Source organism: Zasmidium cellare (assembly GCF_010093935.1).
Source record: "Zasmidium cellare ATCC 36951 unplaced genomic scaffold M409scaffold_17, whole genome shotgun sequence".
Lineage (NCBI taxonomy): Eukaryota > Fungi > Ascomycota > Dothideomycetes > Mycosphaerellales > Mycosphaerellaceae > Zasmidium > Zasmidium cellare.
The window spans coordinates 540,904-566,041 of record NW_022986961.1 but is presented as its reverse complement, the minus strand read 5'-3'; the positions used below and the strand labels follow the sequence as shown (position 1 = coordinate 566,041).

Here is a 25,138-nt window from a genome sequence, read left to right as displayed (position 1 = left end):
GGGCCACGCAACCACCAGCCAACGGAGATGGCAACAATCGCACGAGACGCAAAACGGCGAGGAGTTGCCCACTCGACCACCTCATCTCGAACCGCTTCTTGCCAGTCTTGGCCATGGTCCTTTCCAGCAGCCAAGCATTTATGTTTCAGAGCTTCGCCATGTCGAGAACCTTAAACGTGGCGTCGATCTGCAGATCGCTGTATACGCTGCTGACAATCTAACGGTTTGGCACTTTGCGGAACCTCTTTCGGTCGAGGGCGTTCTGGTCCAAGACTCGTCAAACCGCCTGTCTGCGCTGCACAGGCGAGCAGATTCCTCATCAGTGATATTCGAGTAGATTCCAACAATGGTCTGTCACTAACAACGACTGCGTGGACGACGGCGAAAGGACAGCAGCCTCACCGTTGGATCTGGCAACAAACCTGAAAAGCCGCAAAACCCTGGGGGCTTTGACCGCTTGGTTGCGCAAGTTGTATGGCAGCAAATCAGCCGCATCTCGTCGAGGCTCGCTCCGTCGCGGCTACACCATTCGAATGCCCCTATTCCATGGTTACCACTGTACTGCGACGATGGGGCCGAGTGTTTGTATTGCAAGCACGAGCTTCTGACGGCAAGAATATCAAGCCACGGTGGAGGACCCTTGATCGAAGTTGCAAGAAGGCCATTCCTATGCATTCGTACAGACTGATCGATGCCTCGTTAATAATGTGAAGCGACCACAGACTCGGCACAGCTCTAGATTCGACTGCGAGATGCTTAGCGACAACAAAACAAGAATTATTACACGCTATGGAATCTCGACGCCTGCATCACCACTTCGTATCATTGGACAGGCACCCCAGGGCATCGTTCTGGTCTTCTGGATCAATCACGCCAACTCTTTCTCAAGGATCTCGTTCAGCTCAGACCAAACCCTCTCGGCAGTCGCCTCGCCTTCTTTACTTGTGACCCAAGATGCAGGCCTATCACGAGAGTGAGCATAGTAACAAGAGACAGAACGTTCGGACTTTGACTTACTTCTCAATCTTCATCTTGTTGATGTACTGGCCATGCCTGTCTTCGACCTTGGGGACAAGAGCAATTGCATCGACCAGCATTCGTCCGCCCTCATCCTGTGATCTCTGGAGCAGACGCTGCGCCACGGCCACAGCAGCCCCCTCCCTCACATTTAGTCCAGAGGAGCACCATCCCGGATTGACGAAGTTCAAGCAGACTTTCGGCTGGGCAGACTTCGACAAATGCGCAGCCATTTTCCGGCCGTACAGAATGACGAGGAGCTTCGTATCATTGTATCGATTGTCGAAGTCCGTGACAGGCTTCTTGAGGCCTTCGAAGATGCTTTTGTCTTTCTTCGCCGGCAGCTTAGCAAATTTATGCAGGTCCGAGTCGACTATGCTAATTCGAGCGATGCTCTGAGTCGCTTTGGCGGTCTCTTGCATCTTTGGCAGAAGCAACATTGCCAGGAGGAAAGTCGAGATGACGTTGATGGTAACACATGCTCTGCGGAAAGTCAGCATCACTCTTTATCATAACCGTGGAACGACATACTCATGCCCCTCCGCCAAGTCAAAACTCTTGGGCCACATGCCGGCATTCAACAACACAGCGTCTAATCGGTCCAGGCTCTGAGCACGTTGTGCGAACGCCCTGACTGAGGCGAACTTGGACGTATCAACTTGCCATACCTCCATCACCCCTTTGCGCCCATACTCCTGCTCGATGGATGCCTGAGCTTCTTCGCCTTTGGAAATGGTTCGAACTGCCAGGATGACGCGGCTTGCATTCAATCTGACGAGATGCCTAACAGCGTCGCGACCGAGGCCTGCATTCGCACCGGTGACAATGACCGTCTGGCCCTCGAAAGATTCCGTGGGTAAGGGAGCACGATAAGTGGCTTGCGAGGAGAGCAATCCCAAGACTGCTCCAGGTGTAGGACCCGACATGATGCTGTGTCGCGAAGAAGAGTTCCAAGGTGGGTTTCTTGTTGTCCTAAGGATTTCGACCAGATTCTCAACGGATGGCTTGCTTGGGATAACGACGTTTTGCTTTGTTTGCTCTCGGACGCAAGGCTGTGGGAGTTCTTATACTCGCTCGACCCACCTCAATAGCAGGAATGCGCCACCGCTCGATACCCGCGGGAACCATTGTTATCGTCCCTAACAACGAGCTCTAACAAGACGGCGTCGAAACAACAGCTGAAGAATTCTGCTGCCTACGAGCACGCTTCTTCCGACGTTCTTTTTTCTTTAACTGCCCGGACATTGCATGGGTGTGGAGTTGGCCTGAAGCTGCAAAGCCGGAGATGCAGTGCTCGAGTTCCTCCGGTGTGGCTTGAAAGGCGCACACCTTGGCTCTGCAAACTCGCAGAAACAGCTGTATGTGCCTGTGTTCACTAATCCTTGGCGCATTGGGCTATGTGAGCGCTCCCCAACCCTACATCTGCTGGAGTTGAAGAATAGGTCGCTGCGGTCATCAGGCTGGCCACCTTGGCTGGCTGCAAATAGGAGTAGTTCGCACTCGCGGCTTTGGCGATAGAAATTCGCCCCCGAAAAGGCAACCAAAGGATTGCATTTCCATCGACTAGGGCCCTGACTGCTCGGCACGCGCGCGTCACAGTCGGTGGAATCCTTTGGGCAAGTCTGATGCCATGATGAAAGATCGCACCGTCGCAGCGAACAATACTGGATCTTGCCGTGGCCAGGCATGTCGCATGTCTGGATGGCTCACAGCATACGTCTCTGAATTTTGCTCACGACCAATCTCCGCAACCTTGACCGCTTGTTCGACGTTGTCGTTTGACGGCAGAATTCCTCGCTTCGTCGCCGCGATAACCAATGTCCTTGCCCGCCATGGCTGCGGCCATCCATCTGGCGACAGCGAGTCTACAAAAGTCTCGCGGATTCTTTGGAGGCTCCTGTCCTTGGGATCACCTCGTGGGATGTCGGTTCCGTCCAGAAGCCAGCTCACGAGGGACCGTGGCATTGCATCCTCGAAGCGCGAGTTCGCCCAGATTGCGTACGGGAGAACCGGCGTCAAGACCGTCTTGGGCAATTTGAGGAATCCAGATATCAGCATGGTGTCAACAACCTCGGGATACATCGAGCCCAGCTTGAGGGCAACACTGGCGCCGAGACTGTGGCCCACGACGTGCGCTTTTCCACCGATCGCCTTCTCACTTATGAGCTTGTTCAGGAAGCCAGCACATCGCTCCAAGGAGAATGGCGCCAGATGCCTGGACTTCGCGAAACCTGGCAGATCCGGTATCAGTAAGTTGAAGTCCTTGAGGTGCGGCTCAACCAGGTTCCAATCTGCTCGGCCACATCCATTCCCATGTATCAGCAAGATGGTTGCTGGCGAGTTTTCGTTGACAGAATCGTATGAGAGCAGCTCTTCAACAGAGTCTGTTACAGCAGCCATGGGTCTCGAAGGCTCCTTGGAGACTTTTCGTTGATGACAACACAGAGAGCTGGCGGGAGCTGAACAGCTGAAGGAATATCACCAAAATGACGTGGGACTGTACCCTGTTCCGCCACAGCGCGTGCCATACGGTTACGAGTCTGGTCCACGCTGCTCGATCTCCAATGTTTCGAATTCTTTAAAGCGGCCAAAATACCTTTGGCTCTTACGATACCTTCGCAGCAATAACTGGCCTTTCCAACCTCTGCAGTCAGATTCACTCAAAGGACTCCTTACCTTTGACGGCGGACTCCAGGCTGGATCGAAAATAAGTAGCCGACGTTTACCTGATCGCATCTTCTGAATTCCAACGATTGTTATTGAGTGTTGCGGGCGTTGCAAGAAGATTGGCATGCGATTCGTTCGATTGACTCGCTGAGAAGACGATGTTGAGTCTGAGAAGTACGCTTCGACGGAATCGAGAAGTTGCGTAGATGCATCTTTTCCAGAGAAGACTTGACCTCTGCATGGAATGTCAAGGCTCAAGAAGAGTGCTTCTGCCTAATACACCCGTCAGGAAATTGAAACAACAGATCGACAAAACTCACCTCAGAAGTTCCGACATGTTTCCTCGTCCCTTTAATCCCGCCAGTCAAGATCCTGCCATGGTCATTGATCCCAACATCCCAAGCGTCCTCAATCAACGCCTGCAACTTCAGCACGGTAGGTTTCGCCGAACCAAGTCTCGCATTCATCGAAGCCAACACAGACCACAGCATCTGCATGTTGCGATATCCACAAAAGTGGGCACCCTCGTTCGGCAGCTTCGAGAGTTGGACCGCATTATCTGTGCAGAGATATGCTTTTTCGACGTCGCTGTCATGCTCCAGGAGCTGTGCGAGATTTGGCACGACGCCGGCGACGCTGTTGGAGCTGTCTTCGTCTTGTAGGAGCTTGGCTATGTCACCGGGCATCTGCTCTTCGAGGGCATAGGGGCCGAGTTCTTTTTTCTGGCGAGACGTTAGTTGCAGCGTTCCGAACATTGGTGTGGAATTTCTTACTCCCAGTCGTCGAAACTCGCCGTTTGCGACCGCCATTGATTGCAGCTTTCCTAGCAAGCCATCAATCCGATTATTGTCGACCTCAAATCAGTCAGACGCGGAGACCACGGGCAGTGCAGCAGAGCGCGTGGCGTTCCAATGGCCAGGTCAAAAGACCAAGCCACACCGCCGACGAATGACTTCACGCGTCAATCTCGCTCCCCATGCCAGTCAGCCGCATCAGCGCATCCAAGCCTGTTTTCCGCTGCAGGTCCTTTCGTTCAGCGATCCATCCAACCCCCAAAAGCAGCCGGGATGACGCGGACAACAAGCGTTTCATCGCCGCGATTGGATCATCTACCAAGCTTTCACTGCCAAAGCTTGGCCCTGTGCTTTCGTAAAAAGTGCCGCACTTATATAAGGGAATGGAAGCGCCATTATCTCTCCAATTTCCCACCTGTTCTGATCCGCATCACTCTCGCTGTCACTTACACGATCAGACACCAACACCGCGAATATGGTTGCCCAGGTTGCCCAGAACGACATCGAAATGCAGTACCAGGCCTCCACGGAACAGATGAGCCAAGCTCAACCGCCAAGTGACGCCGGCGCTGCGGAACAACAGGCGAGTCCCTGGCCCCCTTGGTAATTCCCGGGCTGGCTGGAAAGCTGACTTTGCTTGTTTCCGCTTTGCAGTGCACGCAGAACACCACGGAGGAGAGGCCAAAGAGGACGTTTTTGGGCATGAGGGGTGGTGGTATTATTTGTACGTCGGACACCTGTGAACATATAAGCATGAGGAGGATGTTGGTGCTGACGGTGCGACACAGTGGATCTCTGCGCCTGCTTCATCTGCTGCGAGTGCATGTGAGTACATACCTTTTGCGAGCGAATTGAGTGAGCGGTGGCTAATGATTTCTTGTAGGGAGGGATGCTGCAACTGCATCGATGACTGCTGCTGCTGCTAGAGCAGCTGTGTTGCTAGTAGGCTTGTTACGAACCCAGATACCTCTGAACCCGATGTCATAATACGATTGAATTACGAACCCAGCTCAAACTACCTCACAACTCCACAGACAACACACGACATCCGGTGAGTAGCCCGTCGTCGCTGTTGCTTTCGCGTTTGCTCTGTTAGTTCCTTTCTCTCTTACTAGTCATCCGTGGGATTCACTAGTAAGAAGAGGAAACTATCCCGCATGTGGCCTACAATCGGACTGAGCGAGGATCCGAGTAGGATTCGAGCTGAGGTTTGGACGGTCTGCTCCTTTCGCTACATATACCTGAAACCACCCTCCTGCTTAATACTTGTATATTCCTGTCAGCATTGTCGCTCCGCTCTGCAGCTGCGGAACTCCCGTTACCATCGCAAAGGAACCCGGCCGACTCGAATAGCAAAAGCTGCCTTGGATTCGTAGTCGCGACTGGGGAGAGAACGACTGCACCACTTCGCCCGATAACAACAAGACATACCGCCCAACAACAAAAAGCCCCATCACCACAACCATGGCATCCGGTCTCCTCTCCCACTCCCCCCTCCTCCTCAAAACCGCCACAGCCCTCTCCCTCTTCCCCCTCTCCCTCGGCCTCATCGGAACCCTCTCCCCATCCTCCGGCTACAAAATCTTCTCCATCCCACCCCCTACACAAAACGCCGAAGCATACTCTCTCGGCACGCACCTCTTCCTCTTCTGGGCGTCCCGGGACCTCTTCATGGCGGCAGCGATTAACATCGCGGCGTGGAATGGGGATCGGAGGACGTTGGGCATGGTTTATTTGGCCATGTGTGGGGTCGGCGCGTTTGATGCGTGGACTTGTGAGAGGGTGGTGGGCAAGGGGAAGTGGGCGCATTTGGGGTTTTTGCCGTTGCTTGTTGGGGTGGGTGGGGGGTTGTTGGGGTGGTTTGATGGGTGGTGAGGGAGGTGAGGTGGTTGTGAGAGTGTGAGGATGTGGAGGAGGGAGGGGTCGAGGGTAGCAATAAGGGTTATAGTAATGGCTGCAGTAAGGACTTTATTAAGGGCTATTGCGAGGGTTATGTTGAGGGCCTTGGACAGGGATCAGAGAAACGCAAACGTGTCTGGTCGCCCGCAGCAACCTTCTTAATCAGTCGATACTTTAGAGAGTCGGCGGATTTGTACGGCGTCATTCTGAAATGCAGCAGTGCAACCAATACTCGCTCCTCGCATTCCGGATCAGAAGCCCTGCCCTTCGATTGAACAGAACCCATCACCTCAAAAAAGCCGTCAAAGTCCCCTTCCACTCAAACCTCATCCTCGCCTCCTCCTCTTCCACCCCCTCCCTCAAAGCCCTCACCCCCTTCATCCTCATGCTCACAACCCTCTCCCCCAGCCCCACCTCCCAAACCACACTCTCCCTCAACCAACCCCTATCAACATCCCTCAACCCCTTCCACCTCCCCAGAAAATTCTCCCGATAAAACTGCGGCCCCGCATCATCGAGCTCGAAAACCACATCCTCATTCATGCCCTTGACTTGAGTCTGCGCTTTGCAATACCGGAAGGTCGCTGAGCCGCGGATAGGGTTCCGGGCGTCGTAGCTGGGCATGATCATGGGGAGACTGGCTTTTAGTTGGGGCAGGAGGGTTTCTGCGAAGTATTTTTCGACGCAGGCTTGTGTTTGGCGGTTTACGGGGCGGAGGGAGAGCCATGTGTTGCGGGGATTTGTGATGTGGGTGATAATTGTGAGCCAGATTTCGTTGGGGAGGTGGGGTGGTGGCATTTTGGAGTGCTCGGTAGGAGTTGGGGAATAGAAGCGAGAATAGTAGCCGTATTTCTTTTGGATTCAAAACTTCCAGAGAGAATGTGTGGAGTGTGGAATATTTGAAATAGGTAGGAGAGCTGTACGATGCTCGGTCGAAGGGAAGCTGGAAGCTTCTGCATTCAGCTGTTCCCTTCCAGTACAGACCACAGCTTTTGTACAGGAGGAGACACGATACGCCAAAGAGATTCACTTCTAACTCCACGAGCTCTTGTCCCAGGCTCTGCAGAATGGTGAATGAAGGAGTTTTGTACGTTATTCCTCTCGCCGGCAATTCCCCAAACGGCGTGCCGACATCATAGATGGGAGAAGGGACTTGCCCACCTTGTCCTTTTGATGGGGGTTTCAGAGCTATGTCTGCTGATGGTTTGGATGAAATCGATGGTTTGAATCAGAAGTTACATGTACAGGTCAAGGATGTGGAGAGCCCAGTGAGATGTTACAGGCTTCCGTACAGAAAGGGTTTGTCCAGTTAGCACTTATAGTACGACGTTTTGATCCTTTCCTTCTCAGCTGCATCTGCGGCTGCTGCGCTACCTCAACCTGGGTTCTATTTGTCCTCTGATAGGATTCAGTATTTCCCACAATCTCCATCGCAAACCATATCATTGTCTCGCAAATCCTGTCAGAAGCTACATGCACATTGGAGACGAACCATTGGGGACAAAATGCCGCCTAAACAACCCACCCCAATCCCATTATTCTATCGCGTGGCCTTCCTCATCATCGACCCTCTCATCGCCGTCTGGGGCGCGTACATGAACATCTTCACGCCGCAAGTGACAGTCAACGCTTTCGTGCCTTCATCCCTCTCGCCATATCAACCGCTTCAATCTTTCCTGCTCCACCAAATCGCCGGCGGCCTGCTGACCTGCGCCATTCTGGACGTCTTCCTACTGCGGCAGACGAATGAACTCTGGATCTGGCGGACGCAGCAATGGGCTCAGTTGGCGTATGATGTGGTCATTTTGGGAAGTCAAGCGTATTCTTGGGGGCTGCAGGGGAGGTTGAGTCTGGCGGTGTTGAGAGTGGAGGACTATGGGAGCTTTGCGATTACTGCGCTTGTGGGACTTGTGCGGACCCTTTTTCTTGTGGGAGCTGGGCTCAAACGAAAGGGCGGCAAATTGCAATGAGATGGCGAGCCGCTGCGACTTTTTACTTCTGAACTGACGGCCGGTCCACAGAGTGAGTACGAACGCGAGTTCCACAATGTCTATATCGCAGCTGTAGAGGACCACGACTGACTGTCCGTCTGAGTTCTGGTCTCACAAACACAAAAACGATCCAAATAGCTCACAAAGCCACTACAATACGATTGCGGACGCTATGCTACTATGCATCGCTAAGACTACGTTACAAAATCATCACTGGCAACCTCGATCCCTTCCACCTCGGATCAAGCACCTTCGTGTCTGTCTGGTCGAACTCGTGCAGCACCCACCAGCAACACAATCGAAACATCAGAATCAACCATATGCCCTGCGGCGGCACCATCGTCCGAACAGCTGAAGGTCTCCTCATAGTCGGGCTTATCGAATCCTGCGAGGAGATATGTTCCATCACATCTTTACGTATCTTGTTGAAATAATGTTCCATGAGCGCTTCTTCGTTGTCACTTTCCAAGGTACTGAGAACCGAGTCCGGCCTATCCAGCTCATCAAGAATCGCTGTGATGTGTGCGTTTACCAGAGGAATCACAGCAGCTTCGCCGCACTCCTCGATTAGGTACTTGGTGCACGAGTCAATCACATCGTGGACAGCTTCCCTCATCTCGATGTCGATATCTCTCTCGTTTGCTTTCCACACGTCAGCCAGGCGCTCCTTCCACTTGCCGCGGATGAAATGTGTTTGTGCTGACGGATAGCCCTGGTCTTCGAATTTGCGTACGTTCTCCTGGAACTCAGTCATGAGTGCGCAGGCGGAGAACGTATCGATCCAAGGGGTCCGAGTTGGATTCGGCAACATCCTGAAGTTACTACCCCGTAAGCGGAAGACATCTCCCAGCATGGCAATGAGATCGAAGTCCGCTGGGCAGCCTGATCAGCACGATGATACACCCAAAAGTAGATTAGACCCAACATACCTGATCGGATGTTCCTCTCCACCTGCGCGTATTTCCGAATGCTGGCCTGTCTCAACTTCAAGTACTTCATCGTTCGCCGGATCGCGGTATCATCCCCAAAGTTCAAGCTTTTGCGATTGTCGACACCATCTCCTCTGGCATTTGGATCTCTGAAGATGATTGGAACGGTGCCGAACAAGATGTCTTTGATATCGTAAGAAGGTATTATGCGATCTCTGCCAAATTCTGAACGGCCAACGACGTGGAAAGACACCACGATCCCGAAGCCCTGTACGATTGACGATGACAAGGCGAATCCATTCCCTGACGCTTGGAGATTCGCGTTGTCGATATCGAAGGTCACCCAGGACAAGCCTAACATCACACACATTTCTGCAATATGGCTGGTGGTTGAAGTGGCGTACGGGCGTAGTACAGACTCTGGCATGAAGTCCCAGTTTCGATTTCGTCCTTGTAGTTGAACAATCATCGAATAGTCCGGCACTGCGCATTGTGCTTGTTTAGGAGGAGTTCTCAACCTCTCCTCCTCGTCCCACTTCCTCGAGTCCTGCTCTGACTTCTGTAATTGAGCCAGAAGTGTAACCCAAGTTGCACGCTCATCGTCAGCCGTCGAAAGTCGGTAGTTCAATCTAGAAGGCTCCTTGTTCGGATCGAGAGCCTTTTCGTTCTTAGGCGTCCAGGTCAGGGTATCTGCCCGGCTTATGTCTGTGCCATCGACATTGATCGGCTTGCCTGCGATTGGTCCTCGATCGTTGCTCGGTCGAGCTACGAAAAAGACGGGCGTCTTGAAGTTAACTGCAAAGCGCAGCTCTGATGCATTGAAGACTCGCTTTCTGTATTTCACCCATGGTCCGACGACCGACTCGGCGCACTTTCGATAGCCTTCAGCTGTGGAGATGTACTGCTGGAGAGCTTGTCCGACGGAGACAACGAAGGCGATGATGGCGATTATAAGTGAGACGATGGTAGCTGCGTCCACCATGTTGATCGAGAATTGGGCTGGCTATGTTTGAGCATTTTCGATGGTACGACTGGAGCCAAAGGATAGGAACATGGAACTGGAGTCGCTGTCAGGAGCTGAGGCTGAGGGACCGGTGAACCCTAAGCCTGAGGCGCCGGGGCACGCGGGTTCTCGGGAGCTACACGAAGGATGGCGGCTGGGAAAAGCCAATATCTCTCTTTGACGGAGACCAGCAGACAAAGACAGCTTGCGTTTTATACTGCTTGGCCCAACATTGGACGACGGAGAACTTTTGAACGGCATGACTCACACACAACGCCACGATCAATCCACCTTCGCATTGGGCGCAACCTCTTGTTTCAGCAGGCTTCACAAAGCCGATTTTGTGGCTCTTTCCAGGGGCCGGGCGTATATGCTCGGCAAAGCATGAAAGCAAGAAGACAAGGGCCATGATCAAGAGAAATGGAACCACAATTTCTCACGACCCGGTGTCCAGAAAATGCCGCTGGCATGTGTAGTGCACAGGTAAGTGAATGAATTGAAAATGGGAGACGGGAAGCCAATGTAAGCTGCCTGATGCAACACTACATCATCGCGGCTAAATCCCGACCTCGGGAATCCCTGTCCCGCCGCAACTTCACCTCTTGCAAGACCAGACCCCTGGACAACAGCTTCCGTACATTTTCGAGCCACAACAGTCCAGCAATTTTGTCCAATGAACCGCTACTAGTCGAGCAGTGGTGATCGTTGTGTCTCAACAACCAGTCGACTCGGTGTTACATTCGCTGACAGAGACACGAAGCCCTCTTTGGATTCTCAAAACTGTAGGTCGAATCGTCCGGGCCTTCAACAAATCGAAGTACATCAGTGCGACGCGCTAGCTCCAAGAGATGCCTCTTGTTCAATCGAACTGACAGCCGGCCAGCGAATGGGAAAGTATTGCTGCGATCTCATAAAGCTCCTTCAGCCCAGCCCTCAGCCCGGGATTTACCCGATTCTGCTCCTCAGGATCTCGGACTCTACTTCCCTCATAACAAAATGCGGAAGATCAGTGTAGTTTCCGGACTCCAAAACATGCATAGGTCGAGTGCCTCAATGAGCCCTCGTCTGGCCAATACAACGTATGTTCCTTCATCAAGACATCTCTCGTCATCCTCTCGAACCAAACCTTATGCTCCTATGTTTTGCCTTTTGCGGGCTATTTGGCAGACTTGGTCCCGTGGAATGCTTGTGGTCTCCTAAGTGTCGTGAATCGTACTTAGTTGGATCTTGGAAACAGTAAGATGGAAGATTCGGCGTGAGAATTGATGAATCATGGACCCTTTTGGGAACACATGGTTTCCTAATGCAACGCTATCAAAGGCTAGGAAGCGCTTGCGGTGGAGCTGAAGAACTTACTGATTTCCTTTTCGATCAGATAGAACATGCTGACATGCAACGTCGCAGATCTTCGAGGTCATCGAACATTGAACAATAGCTGCTAATGCAAGCCGCGTCACGCTGTACATGACACGAACCCTACACTAGCAATAAGGAACTCCGTAGGGAACCACGAAATTGTGGAGATGTGGCCCCGGGAGACCAACAAAAGTCCGCGTCCAAGCATCAGCAACGCTACACTATGGCTGCAGCCAGAACACTATGCTTAAACAATAACATCCTTCATTGCGACTTGATGCATCTCATTGCGAGTCGCAAACAAAACCCTCACAAGGAGCTCATTGATCCAATGAAGACCAAAGTACTCATTGCGAGTGGGCTCACTCGATTTTACTTTTGTTGGATCCATACTGTACTCCAACAACACCTTCAGTACGAAGTCGCCCGCCATTGCCAATAGCAATGAAGGACTTCACATAGTGCTCGTGGGCTTCATGAATTCGAGCAATCTTTGCGAATCTACTCTCTCAATCTCTTGCCGTTTCAATCCATCAGGCAGATATAAAAGATGTGATACATCTTACCAGAATCTGCTCTCATCACAAACAGCCTTCACTGAATCTACTACATGCTTCTCCCAACCGCATTCAAAATGAAAGTCTCCCAGATCTATCTGTCGATTTCGACCTTTGCAGTATTTGCTGCTGCTGCTCCTGCAGTCCCAGCGGCAGTCGGAAACAACCTCACCGCGGACTACACGAACTCCTACTGCACATTCTACGCAGACTCTGGGTGTACTCAACAAGTTGGCGACGTTGCCTTCGACGTCTTTAACGAAGGCTGCTTTACCAACTCTGGAGGCTACATACGATGCTCTAGCGAAGCTGGGGTCGTCCCACAATTCATCCTCGTCCAATCCCCGGACTCAGACAACAACTGCTACTGCCAGACGGACTGTGCGCACTTTGGAGATGGCGGACAGATTCCTTCGCCATGGAACACATGTACTGCGATCGACTTGAATCCAGCTTACAAGACCTTTCGAATTGAGCACGATATGGGCAGCTGCGCGGCCAACAACTGCTAGGTTCCGAACGAACCTTAAACTCCTGGGTCAAGGCCATCTCTAAGTGAACGGAAGTGGGTAGCAACCAGGGGATGAAGTCTCGGTCTCTCGGAAACGTAACAAGGTATGGACGGTGAAGGATTTCAACACTAGTTGCAAGAGGGCAAGATTGTGATAGCGAGTCGGTCTGGATTGGAATGTTGGAGACACACTCTTTACATGCTCATCCTTTGCACGTACGTAGACTTCCAATCGTTAATTTGTTGGCTTTGTGATTCGAACGACGTCTTCATTATCACTTTCACCGTCCAGTCGTGCCTTCAAATTGGGCACAGAAAGCCTGGAACGATCATATCCTCGCTTTCCTGGTCGTTTACGAGAGATTCAGCTGAGTCATTCATGTAGTTCTGGCTACGAACACGAAAAGATTAGATGACAATCTACCCCCAACAGCGTATCAGGCTGAATAGAGCTCGGGTCTCAAACAAAGAACGAGTTGTGAAATTTGGGGACCAGAGACGAGACTTCATCTGCTCTTGGGTCAACGGAAAAACGTTGGAGTACTCTACATGTTGCAACAATTATCCTGCTCTAAATGCATGACTCCAAGCACCAAACCGGGAAAACGACAAAAATACGTAGTAACAGCATGTATAAAGGCTTCTCAGCATTGAAAAAAGCAATCCATGTTCCTCTGCGCCTTTTGCGAGATCCGGCCGCAAGATGGTCCTTCCCTGGGATCCCAACCACCATTATTGCAGTGTGCTACCGTGACAGTACCGTTCATCATGGGAGTCTTGTTGGTCCAAGAGATACGTCCATAAGTGAACTGTACATAGTCGCCTTGGTGCTCTCCTGTGACGGCCAGGGGTTCGAGAAGCTTGCTATCTAGATACAGCGGGTTGTTGGCATCGATGCTTGCAAAGCCCTTCGTGTTGCCTATCTCAGCTTCCGAGTTGTCCTTGAGCAAGATGGAGGCGGAGAAATCTTCGGACTGCGAGACGCAAGGGGCCTCATTCTCGGCCATGTGGAAACTGCAGACACCGCCAGCGTACGGTGATGGGGATGGCGCTGGAGGGCCTGCCGGTGTTGTCAATGATGACCCCGCGAGATCACGGTTCGCCTTGATTACATCCATGAATGAAGTGGCGTAAGGTGCATAGGCAGATCCCTTGGGATGGAACATTCGCCGGAAATTCTCGCTGAGCCACGCCTTCGCGGTCGCATTGTCGCCAGTTGCTTTATCAATGGCGGCATAAAATGCTTCCTCGTTGCCGAATGCCTCTGCGTTGATAGCGGACGGCGGGTTGGAAGCGGTCATAAGGGCTTGCTGGCTCTTGTCAGGCATGAGGTAATCCAGCAGCAGCTCTCGGAGGCCATTTGATTCCTCGACAGTCGATGGAGTGTCGGGACCTTCACCTCCTGTCTCTAAGTCATCAGACAGGTGGTGCCAAAACCAAGTGTCCTTCCCGACAGGCTTTGAAAGATAATTTCGCGGCGCTGGCTCACAGAAGCGATGGGTATCGTATGATGATTGGAAGCCATCCACGTATATCACGCCCAGGCCAGACATCTGCCTTGCGACCGATTTTATCTTTGCGTTGAGTCGATCCACAAGAACATTCATGCGATGGCGCACATCAGTCGTCAACTTCGGTGTTGAAAACCCCCAGAAGTTGTAAGAAACATCATTGCAGCCTGGGTCATCGTCATTCCAGAATTGAACGTATCCCGCAACGTATACCTGAAAAGACTCTGGTGGAGTAGCTCCCTCGGCTTGCCGTCCAGCTGCGAGGACATGTGTGAAAGTGTCGATGAGCGAGTTCTGGAAGCCCTGGCTGTCAATCTGACTAGCGACGTTGGCGAGCGTAGTGTCGCAATCGACTACTGACAATAGTTGGATCACACAATTATTGATCACACTAACAGAAGATTAGCGTCCTCGTACACGTACGGAACCCCTGTTGTGACTATATGTACTCACGTCGAGAAGCCAACATCGTTCCCGCTTATGGTCATGATGGAAATTTGAGGCCTGCCAACTGCAGTGTACTCCAGGTTGGGATTTGGATCGCCTTGCTTCAGCTGATCGTCGGTAAGCTGTTGCATTTTGGCCCCTGAGCATGCACCAAAGATTACATCGGGCTTGTCAGGGCCCCAGAGTGGGTATGCTTTTTGTACCGACTGCAGTCGTAGGAGTCTTTGAAGCGGTCGGGCAATCCATTTGATCCAATGCCAGCTGTGTAGGAGTCACCGATGGCCAGGATATGGTTGACCACCTGGATGGATTGATTAGCGAGTGACCTTTTCACCGCACTGTTGGGTATAGGTCAAGACTAGGCGAAAACTCACCTCAGATGGCTTCCTGTACGGGATCTGCGATAATAACCTGGTCAGCGAATTTCTGAATCAGAGCCTTGTCGATGAAAGCGACTACATCTTTGCCAACGTCGAGCAAGACATGACAGCGGGCCAAGTCGGTGATTCAAAGTTAGAACATTCGTGCTTGTTGGGAAGATGCGTACCAGAGAGGCGCTGGCTGCTGCAGCCGATACCTGGGACGACAAGGCTGTGTCGACCTGGGGCAAGGCGAATGCGGATGTTCTTGACGCAGAGTGCAAAGCCAGCACTATGGCAAGAAAGGCTCTCATATTGAGAAGTCGAAAGCAAGTGGATGAGGTAGAAAAGTCTTTTGCAGCTTCCGGATGAGAGCTGCAACTCACAATTGTTTTCTATTCAGCTCACGATCGCTAATAGATATACTAGAGTTCTCGGTCAACGTTCAAGTGCTGTGCACTGCCGCAAGACCCAATATTTGAAACGATAGACTTGGTATTCAGCGCGTACGCACTCCAACTGACTATCAATAGTTGCGGCGGGTTTCTTCACAACATTATAAGGACTTTTAATCTTGCGCCCCTTGAGCGCTTAGACGCTCGACTAGCCTTCAGTCCGTGGGGCGAGGCTAGCTTTTGTTCACTACAATGCACCAGCGACGCCAGATGCTCTGTTCTTAATCTGTTTGCTCGCTCCGTTGAGACTTATCGTTGTTTGAGAAGCATCTGAACGGCACAGCAATGTAGTTGCAACCGCCATGAATTAGTCTCTTCCATCTCTTCTCTCATGCAGCCTGAAGACGATGAGGCTGCGGCGCGGGTCTCAGTCTGCATACCAACGCGATGTTGCATATATCCAAGTGTATCAGATTGCATAAGATGTCTCGCCAGGAAGTCACCGTCACCAGAATGTTCGTGGCGCTTGCGGCGCCTCTCTGTGCTCAGAATAGCACTCTCGAGTAAGGCTGCGAAACTCAATCGGCTTAGCGCGCGCTTGCTTGCATGTTGGTCGACAAGAAGCTAAGCTCCTACTATTGCGACCAGCTGTGCTCTTCTCTTCAGGAACATAAGTAACTTGCACAGCCGTCAAGCTCTTCTGCTTCACTCTACAGATCATTCATTCAAGGTCATGAAGCCCGCGGCATTTGCCTGTTGCCTTTTCTTGTTTCTCAACGACCTCACGCTCGCGGTGATCCTTCGTACCAACCCAAGACAAGACCTTTTCCAACCGTCCCCTCTTTTTACTATGACATCAAGTCGCCACCGGTTGATTGGCGACAACGATGCTCGCTACTGCGGCGTTCCCGAAGAAAAGCAGCTTTTCAAAATCGGAGAACTCAGTATTTCTCCTCGGCCACCAACAGTGTACGTCGAAGTTGTGTGCACAACATGCAGAGCCCAGCATGCTGACAGGTCAAATAGTGACACGCGGCTATTTGCACTCCTCAAAGGCGGAGTAAAGGATATCAGCGAGTCAGACCTCGAAGAAGCGGTCATCAACCTCACAACCAAAAGCAGCAACGGCGGGTCCTGGGTTTTGGACATGAAGTTTTCGGAGTTCCCTCAGATCATAGTGAGGCATGAACGACAGTACAGCAAGTACCTGAAGCCTGGCGTCAATGAAATTATTGGCGACCTCATCCTGCCGGGTATCTTCACGACGACGGCGACCTATAGCTTCAACGTAGAAGCTAAATTGCCTGATGGACGGACTCTCTTCTGTTTCGAGTTTGAGTATTATCTGGAGGGGGATTTGTGATGCTGTGCTGTACATCAGATCAGTATGCGTACATCAATCGCCAGCAGGCACACGAGTCTGGTGGATCAAGTGATGGAAGATATGATTGTAGGATAGGCAGGTCGTAATACAATGACTGTGATAAATGAAAACAGTTGAAGATTTGCGGCCGAAGCATGTCGATGTGATCGTCTCAATCGATAGTGCAATCGCAAAGAATCCCAGCCGATTACTGAACATGCATATCGAATTGCAAATACCCGCGGTCCAAACACGACACCAAGGCATTTGCAAGAGTCCATGCCTTGCAATCTTGTGCCGCTTTGCAGGTATTGAAAAATGGTTAAGAAGGAGGACCCCAAAATATTGCTGACATTGTCTGGTCTCACAAAGTTTCGTGACTGCAGTCAGCAAGTAGTACTCCTGCCATGAGTAAGGTCAGCAGCGTCGTCGAATTAGGGCCAGCACCTACAGAGGTTGCTGACTCTCCACGATCACTCACCAATGCCGGACCGACATCTCACGACGACCAAAAGGGGTCGCCCACCACTGGTGAAGTTGCAATTGAGTTGCAAGAATGGGAGACCTTGGAGGCCAAACCTTTCAACTGGTCGCTCGGCAGAAAATCCTGGCATGTCATCATGGTCGGCCTCATGTGCTGGTTGGTCACTTTCGGGACTTCAGTGTATACCCCCGGCGCGGTTGAGATAGCCCGAGAGTTCTCTGCGTCGAGACAGGCCGTCACTCTAGGATTGTCGCTGTACTCTCTCGGTCTTGGAGCCGGTCCCTGCATAGGAGCACCCCTGAGCGAAACGTTTGGCCGATGGGTAGTCTTCGTTGTGTCGGTACCGGCAGCTGCGCTCTTTACTCTGGGCGCTGGCTTCTCGAAGTCGCTGGGCTCTTTGCTGGTATGCCGCTTCTTTGCTGGGCTTATGGGTGGACCTCCATTGTCCATTGGCGGAGGTGTATTGGCAGATTTGTTTCCAGCACAGAAGAGAGCCATCGCTGGCTCCATCTTTATCGCTGCGCCATTCCTAGGGCCATGTACTGGTGAGCTTATCTCGCGTCCATTCACGGTTGTGTTGTGGCTGACCCATGTTAAGGTCCCATTATTGGCGGATTCGTTGCTCAATATGAAGGCTGGCGATGGACACAGTGGGTCGCTCTGTTGGCCGTCCTGCCAATCATCGCAGGGATCTTCACGATGAGGGAGACCTACCACAAATTGCTCGTCCGAAGGCGTGAGGAAGCGCTTGGCCTGCTTCCTTCGATACCTAGCCCAAAGCTGCGGGTTCTTTTAACCGTCGTCTTGGTCCGGCCCTTGCACATGATCTTCTTCGAACCTATCGTGGCATGCCTGGGTATTTATACGTCGTTCATATTCGGTGTCTTGTACATCTTCTTTGCTGCGTTCCCGATCATCTTCCAGGGAATTTATGGGTTCACCATCAGCCAGCTTGGGCTCAGCTTCACGGGGACGGGAGTAGGGGTGTTGATTGCGGTGGGGACGAACATTCTCATTGACCGAATGATCTACCAGAAGCAAGTCCGCCGGAGCTGGGAGCGTGGCGATAGGGGCGTCGTGGCTCCAGAGCATAGGCTGTACTCGGCGATGTTTGGCAGCTTCACCATCCCGATCGCCCTCTTTTGGTTTGGCTGGTCAGCTCGAGGAGACATGCACTGGATATCTCCCATCATTGCGACTGTGCCTTTTGCCTGGGGTAACTTGTCAATATTTGTAAGAAGTGCAAAACACTGAGTGTGATCCCAGCTAAGAGCATCTCATAGCATGCAGCAGCGCTGTATTCGACAGACGTATACGGCGCCGTGAACGGAGCTTCTGCGCTTGCCGCGAATGGTATGATGCGCTATATTATTTCGGCGGCATTCCCTTTGTTTGCTGTACAACGTAAGTCTTAGTACTCTGATCAGAAAGCCACTGTCTTACTGGATGATCCATAGTGTACAACAGTTTGGGAATCGGCTGGGCTTCGAGTCTACTCGGCCTCGTCTCGGTTGCGTTCGTTCCTTTGCCTTTCATTCTGTTTAGGTGGGGCCCAAAGATTAGACAAAATAGCCATTACGAGACGATTAAGGCGTGATAGAACGGTGTGCTCACCCTTGCAGGGCTCGAATGTTCTTCAACAGGGGTCAAATGCATGCTTTTGGCACTTCCCACGGTGGCCCTCGAACTGTTTGTCGACTTTCTTGAAGCGTATTGACGAAGAATCAATCGAGAAGAAGCATAAAATTGCTGCAGCCAGCGTCTGCGGAATACTGCGGAATCAGTAAAAACGAGTCTGTTACTCATCTCTCAGTTGATCATTCAGTCAATCAGAATCCCCCTCAACCCATTAAACCTCACACACAACCATCTTGTGCCAATCATCCGCCACCTGCTCTGCCACATCAGCCAAAAACGCCTTCCTAGCGCCATCGTACAACAATTAGAATGGCAACTTACTCAAACTCCCCCACACTCCTCCTCACCAACCCCCTCGCCTTCCCTTCACCCACGATAAGCCCCCATTCTCCCACACTCGTCTCCAACCTAAGCACATCCACATTCACAAAAACACTTCCACTTCCCTCCTCCAGATCCAGACACGTGGTGGCATTACTCACATTCATCCGGTATGCCGGAAACTTCGCCGCGGTGTAAGCAAACAGGTCCACGATGCCCTTTCGATCTATACTCGACTTCTGCGAGGGAGTGGGAGGGATCTCTTTGTTCAGATCGACCGAGGCGCAGGAGAGTAGGCCAGATCGATCGGCGCGGAAGGAGGAGTGCAGGAACTTCCAGGGGGAGGGATCTTGGTCGGAGTTGGAAGTCGGGAGGTCGAAGTCGCGGGCGTTGATAGCGGCGACGAAGGCTTTCGTTCGGGTTTCGAGGAGTGTGGTAATCGAGGAGGATCCTTCGCTTATTCTTGTCGTCGAAGGGCCTTCCTCTTGTGAATCGATTGCAGCTCGATGTTCCTTTTGCATGCTTCCTCTTCTTCGTCATCTGCTTGGGCGGCGGGAAGCGTTTTTCAAGGCCACCTGGGCAACGTCGTATCATAATGTCGGGATATTTTACTCTATAGACATAGCCATTCTTTAGTGCGTGGAACGGGATAAGCTGACGACATATCGTTTTGTGATTGGTCAGATAGTTCATGAGTACCTGGTTAAGTAAACCGTTCCGAGTCTTCGTGCGAAGCTTCTGACGCTGGGTTCCAAATAGCCTGGTGTTTGTTGTCCAGCACGCAGAATACATGGACATGCACCTGGAGTTGATAAAAAAGCTGTCATTGCTTGTGAGTGATTTTGCACAGTTCTGCCTCGCTTTTGCCGTCCTCAGCACCTGCAAGATGGTATCACGCATAACAAGATCCAACAGAAACGCCCTTCCATCTATTGACCTTTCGACTTCTGCGCCAAGACATTGAGAGCTGACCCGGCCAATATGAACGCCCTCTGATCTTTGCTCATCGTATGCTTCACGGGTATGCGATGCGTCTCGCCGCTGTCTTTCTTCTTGACCACGACAGTTATATCTCCATCACCGCCTTGCAAGACATCGTAAAGGCCCTCCGTGGAAACTTCGTCACAGCCGTTCATTTTGTCGTAGTCTGCTTCGTTGACGAACGTCAATGGTACAACACCCTGCTTTTTCAAGTTCGTTTCGTGAATTCGAGCGAATGATTTGGTGAGGATGATCTTGCCACCGAGGTATCGTGGTTGCAGAGCCGCATGCTCACGAGCAGATCCTTCTCCGTAGTTATGCTCTGCAACGACTAACCAAGGCTGGCCTTCTGATTTCCATTTCGATGCAAGATCGGGGATAGTATACGATTTGCCATCGACGTCAGTCACGGTGTTGACAGCGCCAGTGTCTGCAGAGATAGCGCCAATGAGGGTGTTCTCGGAGATATTGGGAAGATGACCTTTGTATTTGAGCCAAGGACCAGCAGCCGAGATGGTATCAGTCGTACACTGTCCCTTCACCTTGACCAACACCTTCAGACCTTGCAATTCACCTTGCGGGAAAGGCTCGAAGGGCTCCAGCACAGCAAGGCGATCAGAAGAGGGATCAATCGCAACTGAAACGGTTGCATTAGGCACCGGCGGGCTGGGCTGGAAAAGAGGGTTGCCTACTTCGAAGCCCTTGCTAGGAAGGTCGATACCAGATGGTGGTTGGAAGCGGAACTCCTTTCCGTCAGGCGTTGAAAGGCTGTCAGTTATTGGGTTAAAGTCAGTGCGACCCGAGTAAGACATAGCCGTGACGAGCTCGGGCGAAGCGAGGAAGTTCATCGTCTTGCTGTTGCCATCATTTCGGGCCGGAAAATTGCGATTGTAGGAGGTGAAGATGGCGTTGGCTTCGCCTTTCCGAACCCCATCCGTGCGGCTCCATTGCCCAATGCAAGGACCGCACGCATTTGCCAGGACAAGACCACCGGCTTCGGTAAAAGTGCCCAGAGTCCCGTCGCGTTCGACCGTGGCACGAATTTGCTCACTACCAGGGGTGATGAAGAAGTCAGCCTTGGGCTTGAGACCAGCAGCGGATGCTTGTTGGACAAGGGACTCCGCACGAGTCATGTCAGCGTACGAGCTGTTGGTACAGCTGCCGATAAGACCTGCTCCAAAAGTTGCCGGCCACTCATTCTTCTCGACTGCCGATTTGAATGCTGAAAGCGGCGTCGAGAGATCCGGCGTGAAGGGTCCATTGATGTGAGGTTCCAGCTCAGAAAGGTTGATGGTTACCAGATCATCATACTCGCATCCGGAGTCGGCAGCCAGGAGGTTGTGCGGCCCAGGCGAAGCAGCAATTGCGGACGCTTGCTCGGCGATGGATCCGCGATGGGTTGCTTGCAAGTAGGGACTGTGCGAATTGGGTGTGTATGGGAAGATGGAGGTGGTTGCACCGACTTCGGCTCCCATGTTGCAGATGGTCGCCATTCCGGTACAGCTGAGTGACTCCAAACCAGGGCCAAAGTACTCCGTAATATAGCCAGTGCCTCCCCGAACAGTGAGCTTTCCAGCAAGTGCGAGAATGACGTCCTTTGGCGAGGCCCATCCAGAAAGCTTGCCTTCCAGTCTCGCTCCTCGAATCTTTGGTGCCTTCAGTTCCCAAGGAGCATCTACCAGAGCATCGACAGCATCGGCACCTCCCACTCCAATGGCAATAGCACCCAAGCCTCCTGCATTTGGCGTGTGACTGTCCGTGCCCAACATCATCAACCCGGGCGCCGCATAGTTCTCCAAAACCGTCTGGTGAATGATGCCCGCACCTGGAGGCCAGAACTCAATGCCATATCTCTTGCCTGCACTCTCCAAAAAGTCATACACCTCTTTGTTGCCCTTGATGCTGTTGGGTAGATCTGTATCCGCACCTCTCTCTCCAACGATCATGTGGTCACAATGAATGCTTGCAGGCACAGCAGTGGTCGGCATTCCGCAGCTCATGAACTGTAGCAACGCCATCTGCGCGCTGGCATCCTGCATAGCCACTCGGTCAGGCTTGAGCTTGAGGGTAGCCTGGCTTCGAATGTTGGCCCCATTGTCTGTCCCTTCCAATAACGACTCTTCCGGGTTGTCCAAGTGGGAGAAAAGGATCTTCTCGGCGAGAGTAAGCTTCCGTGAAGGCGATAGTATTCTTCTCACTTCGTGCAGTCGTCGTAGCAGTTTTGAATACGGCGGCGTTCGTGCAGAGACATCGCTCGCAGTGGGAGTTCGATCGGTGGCAGGAGTCGCAAGACCTCGTTGTTGAAGGTATACCCCTTGGCGCAGAGCACCCGGAAGGGCGAATATGCTATGATTCGGCCTTCCTCGCCTTGCCGCCAACATCTTGAGTGTCAATGGCAAGTGAATGTTCGTTCAGACGAGTGTGAGCAATGTCGACGCCAAATCGACCTCCCGATTTCGCTTACCACTCAAAACTCTAAACTTTCCCGCGAGCTGCAGCCGAGGGCCGACCCGAGAAGCTTGGACATCCTCCGAGGACTGCACCTGCATCAAGATTTTTTTGCACTTCCCCAGCCATCACTTAACAAATGGCAGAGAGGCACCACTGGGAAAGCTTTTCGGATCTACGAGCCATACCAGGCGTGGAAGTCTCATTCGCTTCACCTTGTATGATGTTGGCCGATGTGCACTTACGGTCGCAACGGCATTATCAGCAGTGACTCCGGACCACAGCTCCCTAAGTCCTTGCTCGACAGCGTATCGATCTCTCTCGAGCGCAATGGGGCTTTTGCAATATTGCACTTCGGTTGTTACGGCATTCCTCTACGTGAGGTGTTCCAGGGTGCCCTTGATGGAAATCGATCGTCTCCCCGCCGATTCAACCACACCGACACTACCGAGCCGCCTGCTGGCATCGAAGCCATGCCTACGGGGTGATTGATGCTTCAAGACGGTCGTGAAATTGGACAGTGTGTTCGACCGCGGGTCGAGGCGGGTATGTAGAAGCAGAAAGTCCAGCATGTTCCCAGCACGGCTTGGGTGAGAGTTCCCTTGCTCGCCTTGGCGCACTGAAACAATGACAGATAGGAGAGTTTCGCCGTGCAGCTCTCGACGGGGAAGGGCAGTCTTCTAGATCATGCATTGCAGCTGTCCGCAGTGACCACGATAGAGAACTTGTTCCAATCGTCCGCGTCTGTGGCGCCAGCAAATCAAACCCCAGAACAATTCGCTCTCATGCCGAGAACATGGCCCTGTGGCAAACAGGCTTTGCGCGGCCGCTGATACCACACGATGCAAGCATCGTCCCCAAGCCCACCCAACCACCTGTGCAGGCCGGTTTATCTCCAAGGCAATTCCTCGGGCAGGAAACATTTGTAACTAAATCCTATCGCCGTCTATGCATATGTTGCATGGAACGGCACGTGGCGGGATCGGACGTATGTCGTCACTGCCAAACAAACTTCATCGCCCTTGCGTGTCTTGGAAAGGTTGGCGGAAGATAAGTATAAAAATATGTTCCTTCACTTCACTTCAGTTTCGTCCATCAAGGTTGCAATCCTATCACCGCACTAAGGACTGTACTACCACACGACGACAACACTTTGACGATGGCATCCACGGATTACAAGTTCGAAGGCTGGCTCGGCCATGACCCTTCATCGGTCAAGGGTAACATGAAATGGGGTGAATTCGAGCCCAAGAAGTGGGATGTGAGTGTTCTCCTCCATCACTTAACCAATTGTTGTTGAAGAGTGCCTCTGACTTGCAAATAGGAAGATGATGTCGACATCAAGATCTCTCACTGTACGCAACACATTATACAAACACTCAACACCCTCGTATCTAACATGGTACAGGCGGAGTCTGCGGCTCTGACACCCACACCCTGTCTTCCGGCTGGGGCCCCACACCATACCCCTGCTGCGTAGGACACGAGATCGTAGGAAAGGCTGTTCGAGTGGGCAAGAACGTGAAGAGCGTCAAGGTCGGCGACCGAGTTGGTGTTGGCGCTCAGGCTGACTCTTGCGGCACCTGCGCGGACTGCAAGAACGGCAATGAGCCACACTGCTTCAACGGCGTCAACACCTACGGCTCTCTCTACAAGGCTCCGAAGGAGCGAAAGTCCATGGGCGGTTATGCCACGTACAACAGAACGCCAAGTCGCTTTGTGGTGAAGATCCCTGACGGCCTCGACTCGGCATCGGCAGCTCCTAGTAAGTTCTGCACGTAATGCAGGTCTTGGAGATAAGAACTGACACATGCAGTGCTTTGCGGTGGCATTACCGTCTACTCGCCTCTGAAAGCAAATGGCGCTGGACCAGGCAAACGAGTTGGTATCGTCGGTGTTGGCGGTCTTGGTCACTTCGCCGTACTATTCGCCAAAGCTCTGGGAGCAGACGAAGTGGTCGGAATCTCACGCAAGAAGACCAAGGAGCCCGAAGTCCTCAATCTTGGCGCTGACCGCTACATCGCCACCGACGACGACAAGGACTGGGACAAGAACAACGCCCGCTCGCTCGACCTTATCATCTGCACGGCTTCCAGTGCCAAGATGCCCATGGACGGCTACCTCAAACTTCTCGCTGTTGGAGGCACGCTCATTCAAGTTGGTGCCCCTGATGGTGGCGAGCTGCCACCGATCAACGCATTCACTCTCATTTTCGGCGGCATCAAGGTTGGAGGCAGCGCGATTGGAACTCCCCGAGAGATCGAGGAGATGTTGAAGCTGGCGGAGGAGAAGAAGATTCACCCATGGATTGAGAAGAGATCAATGAAGGAGGCGAACCAGACGATTCTCGATCTCGAGGCGGGCAAGCCTCGATACCGATATGTGCTGTGCAATGAGGAGTAGATAGGTACTTGTCGCTGCGGATGAAGCAGGCGTTGAAACAGCGCGATCAGGCGGCGCCACGGTA

At 52.3% G+C, this 25,138-nt stretch overlaps 14 protein-coding genes across 14 annotated transcripts; 6 read left to right on the top strand and 8 right to left on the bottom strand.

Annotated features, from left to right (window-relative positions):
- Positions 1-868: 868 nt before the first annotated feature.
- On the bottom strand, positions 869-1,943 carry M409DRAFT_22982 (uncharacterized protein; the record flags this gene model as incomplete). The annotated part of the gene is made up of 3 exons (XM_033806580.1): positions 869-962; positions 1,018-1,500; positions 1,549-1,943. 3 exons carry the CDS (start codon positions 1,941-1,943, stop codon positions 869-871), a joined length of 972 nt encoding a protein of 323 aa, XP_033667820.1.
- A 667-nt stretch (positions 1,944-2,610) lies between these two features.
- Positions 2,611-3,417, bottom strand: M409DRAFT_66450 (uncharacterized protein; the record flags this gene model as incomplete). The annotated part of the gene is made up of 1 exon (XM_033816946.1): positions 2,611-3,417. One exon carries the CDS (start codon positions 3,415-3,417, stop codon positions 2,611-2,613), a length of 807 nt encoding a protein of 268 aa, XP_033667819.1.
- A 132-nt stretch (positions 3,418-3,549) lies between these two features.
- On the bottom strand, positions 3,550-4,493 carry M409DRAFT_66449 (uncharacterized protein; the record flags this gene model as incomplete). The annotated part of the gene is made up of 3 exons (XM_033816945.1): positions 3,550-3,957; positions 4,005-4,406; positions 4,458-4,493. The coding sequence occupies 3 exons, from the start codon at positions 4,491-4,493 to the stop codon at positions 3,550-3,552; spliced, it is 846 nt and encodes a 281-aa protein (XP_033667818.1).
- Positions 4,494-5,942: 1,449 nt separating this feature from the next.
- M409DRAFT_22980 (uncharacterized protein) lies at positions 5,943-6,353 on the top strand (the record flags this gene model as incomplete). Its single annotated transcript, XM_033806579.1, has 1 exon — positions 5,943-6,353. One exon carries the CDS (start codon positions 5,943-5,945, stop codon positions 6,351-6,353), a length of 411 nt encoding a protein of 136 aa, XP_033667817.1.
- Positions 6,354-6,662: 309 nt separating this feature from the next.
- M409DRAFT_22979 (uncharacterized protein) lies at positions 6,663-7,175 on the bottom strand (the record flags this gene model as incomplete). The annotated part of the gene is made up of 1 exon (XM_033806578.1): positions 6,663-7,175. One exon carries the CDS (start codon positions 7,173-7,175, stop codon positions 6,663-6,665), a length of 513 nt encoding a protein of 170 aa, XP_033667816.1.
- A 707-nt stretch (positions 7,176-7,882) lies between these two features.
- M409DRAFT_22978 (uncharacterized protein) lies at positions 7,883-8,347 on the top strand (the record flags this gene model as incomplete). Its single annotated transcript, XM_033806577.1, has 1 exon — positions 7,883-8,347. One exon carries the CDS (start codon positions 7,883-7,885, stop codon positions 8,345-8,347), a length of 465 nt encoding a protein of 154 aa, XP_033667815.1.
- Positions 8,348-8,567: 220 nt separating this feature from the next.
- On the bottom strand, positions 8,568-10,279 carry M409DRAFT_22977 (uncharacterized protein; the record flags this gene model as incomplete). The annotated part of the gene is made up of 2 exons (XM_033806576.1): positions 8,568-9,241; positions 9,298-10,279. 2 exons carry the CDS (start codon positions 10,277-10,279, stop codon positions 8,568-8,570), a joined length of 1,656 nt encoding a protein of 551 aa, XP_033667814.1.
- A 1,987-nt stretch (positions 10,280-12,266) lies between these two features.
- Positions 12,267-12,725, top strand: M409DRAFT_54688 (uncharacterized protein; the record flags this gene model as incomplete). Its single annotated transcript, XM_033812789.1, has 1 exon — positions 12,267-12,725. One exon carries the CDS (start codon positions 12,267-12,269, stop codon positions 12,723-12,725), a length of 459 nt encoding a protein of 152 aa, XP_033667813.1.
- Positions 12,726-13,368: 643 nt separating this feature from the next.
- On the bottom strand, positions 13,369-14,813 carry M409DRAFT_22975 (uncharacterized protein; the record flags this gene model as incomplete). The annotated part of the gene is made up of 2 exons (XM_033806575.1): positions 13,369-14,626; positions 14,689-14,813. The coding sequence occupies 2 exons, from the start codon at positions 14,811-14,813 to the stop codon at positions 13,369-13,371; spliced, it is 1,383 nt and encodes a 460-aa protein (XP_033667812.1).
- A 1,356-nt stretch (positions 14,814-16,169) lies between these two features.
- On the top strand, positions 16,170-16,799 carry M409DRAFT_54686 (uncharacterized protein; the record flags this gene model as incomplete). The annotated part of the gene is made up of 2 exons (XM_033812788.1): positions 16,170-16,405; positions 16,463-16,799. 2 exons carry the CDS (start codon positions 16,170-16,172, stop codon positions 16,797-16,799), a joined length of 573 nt encoding a protein of 190 aa, XP_033667811.1.
- Positions 16,800-17,206: 407 nt separating this feature from the next.
- On the top strand, positions 17,207-18,880 carry M409DRAFT_54685 (uncharacterized protein; the record flags this gene model as incomplete). The annotated part of the gene is made up of 4 exons (XM_033812787.1): positions 17,207-17,828; positions 17,882-18,516; positions 18,567-18,687; positions 18,741-18,880. 4 exons carry the CDS (start codon positions 17,207-17,209, stop codon positions 18,878-18,880), a joined length of 1,518 nt encoding a protein of 505 aa, XP_033667810.1.
- A 358-nt stretch (positions 18,881-19,238) lies between these two features.
- Positions 19,239-19,763, bottom strand: M409DRAFT_22972 (uncharacterized protein; the record flags this gene model as incomplete). The annotated part of the gene is made up of 1 exon (XM_033806574.1): positions 19,239-19,763. The coding sequence occupies one exon, from the start codon at positions 19,761-19,763 to the stop codon at positions 19,239-19,241; it is 525 nt and encodes a 174-aa protein (XP_033667809.1).
- A 408-nt stretch (positions 19,764-20,171) lies between these two features.
- Positions 20,172-22,604, bottom strand: M409DRAFT_54684 (uncharacterized protein; the record flags this gene model as incomplete). The annotated part of the gene is made up of 1 exon (XM_033812786.1): positions 20,172-22,604. The coding sequence occupies one exon, from the start codon at positions 22,602-22,604 to the stop codon at positions 20,172-20,174; it is 2,433 nt and encodes an 810-aa protein (XP_033667808.1).
- A 1,226-nt stretch (positions 22,605-23,830) lies between these two features.
- M409DRAFT_54683 (uncharacterized protein) lies at positions 23,831-25,074 on the top strand (the record flags this gene model as incomplete). The annotated part of the gene is made up of 4 exons (XM_033812785.1): positions 23,831-23,932; positions 23,996-24,026; positions 24,080-24,436; positions 24,488-25,074. 4 exons carry the CDS (start codon positions 23,831-23,833, stop codon positions 25,072-25,074), a joined length of 1,077 nt encoding a protein of 358 aa, XP_033667807.1.
- Positions 25,075-25,138: the final 64 nt, after the last annotated feature.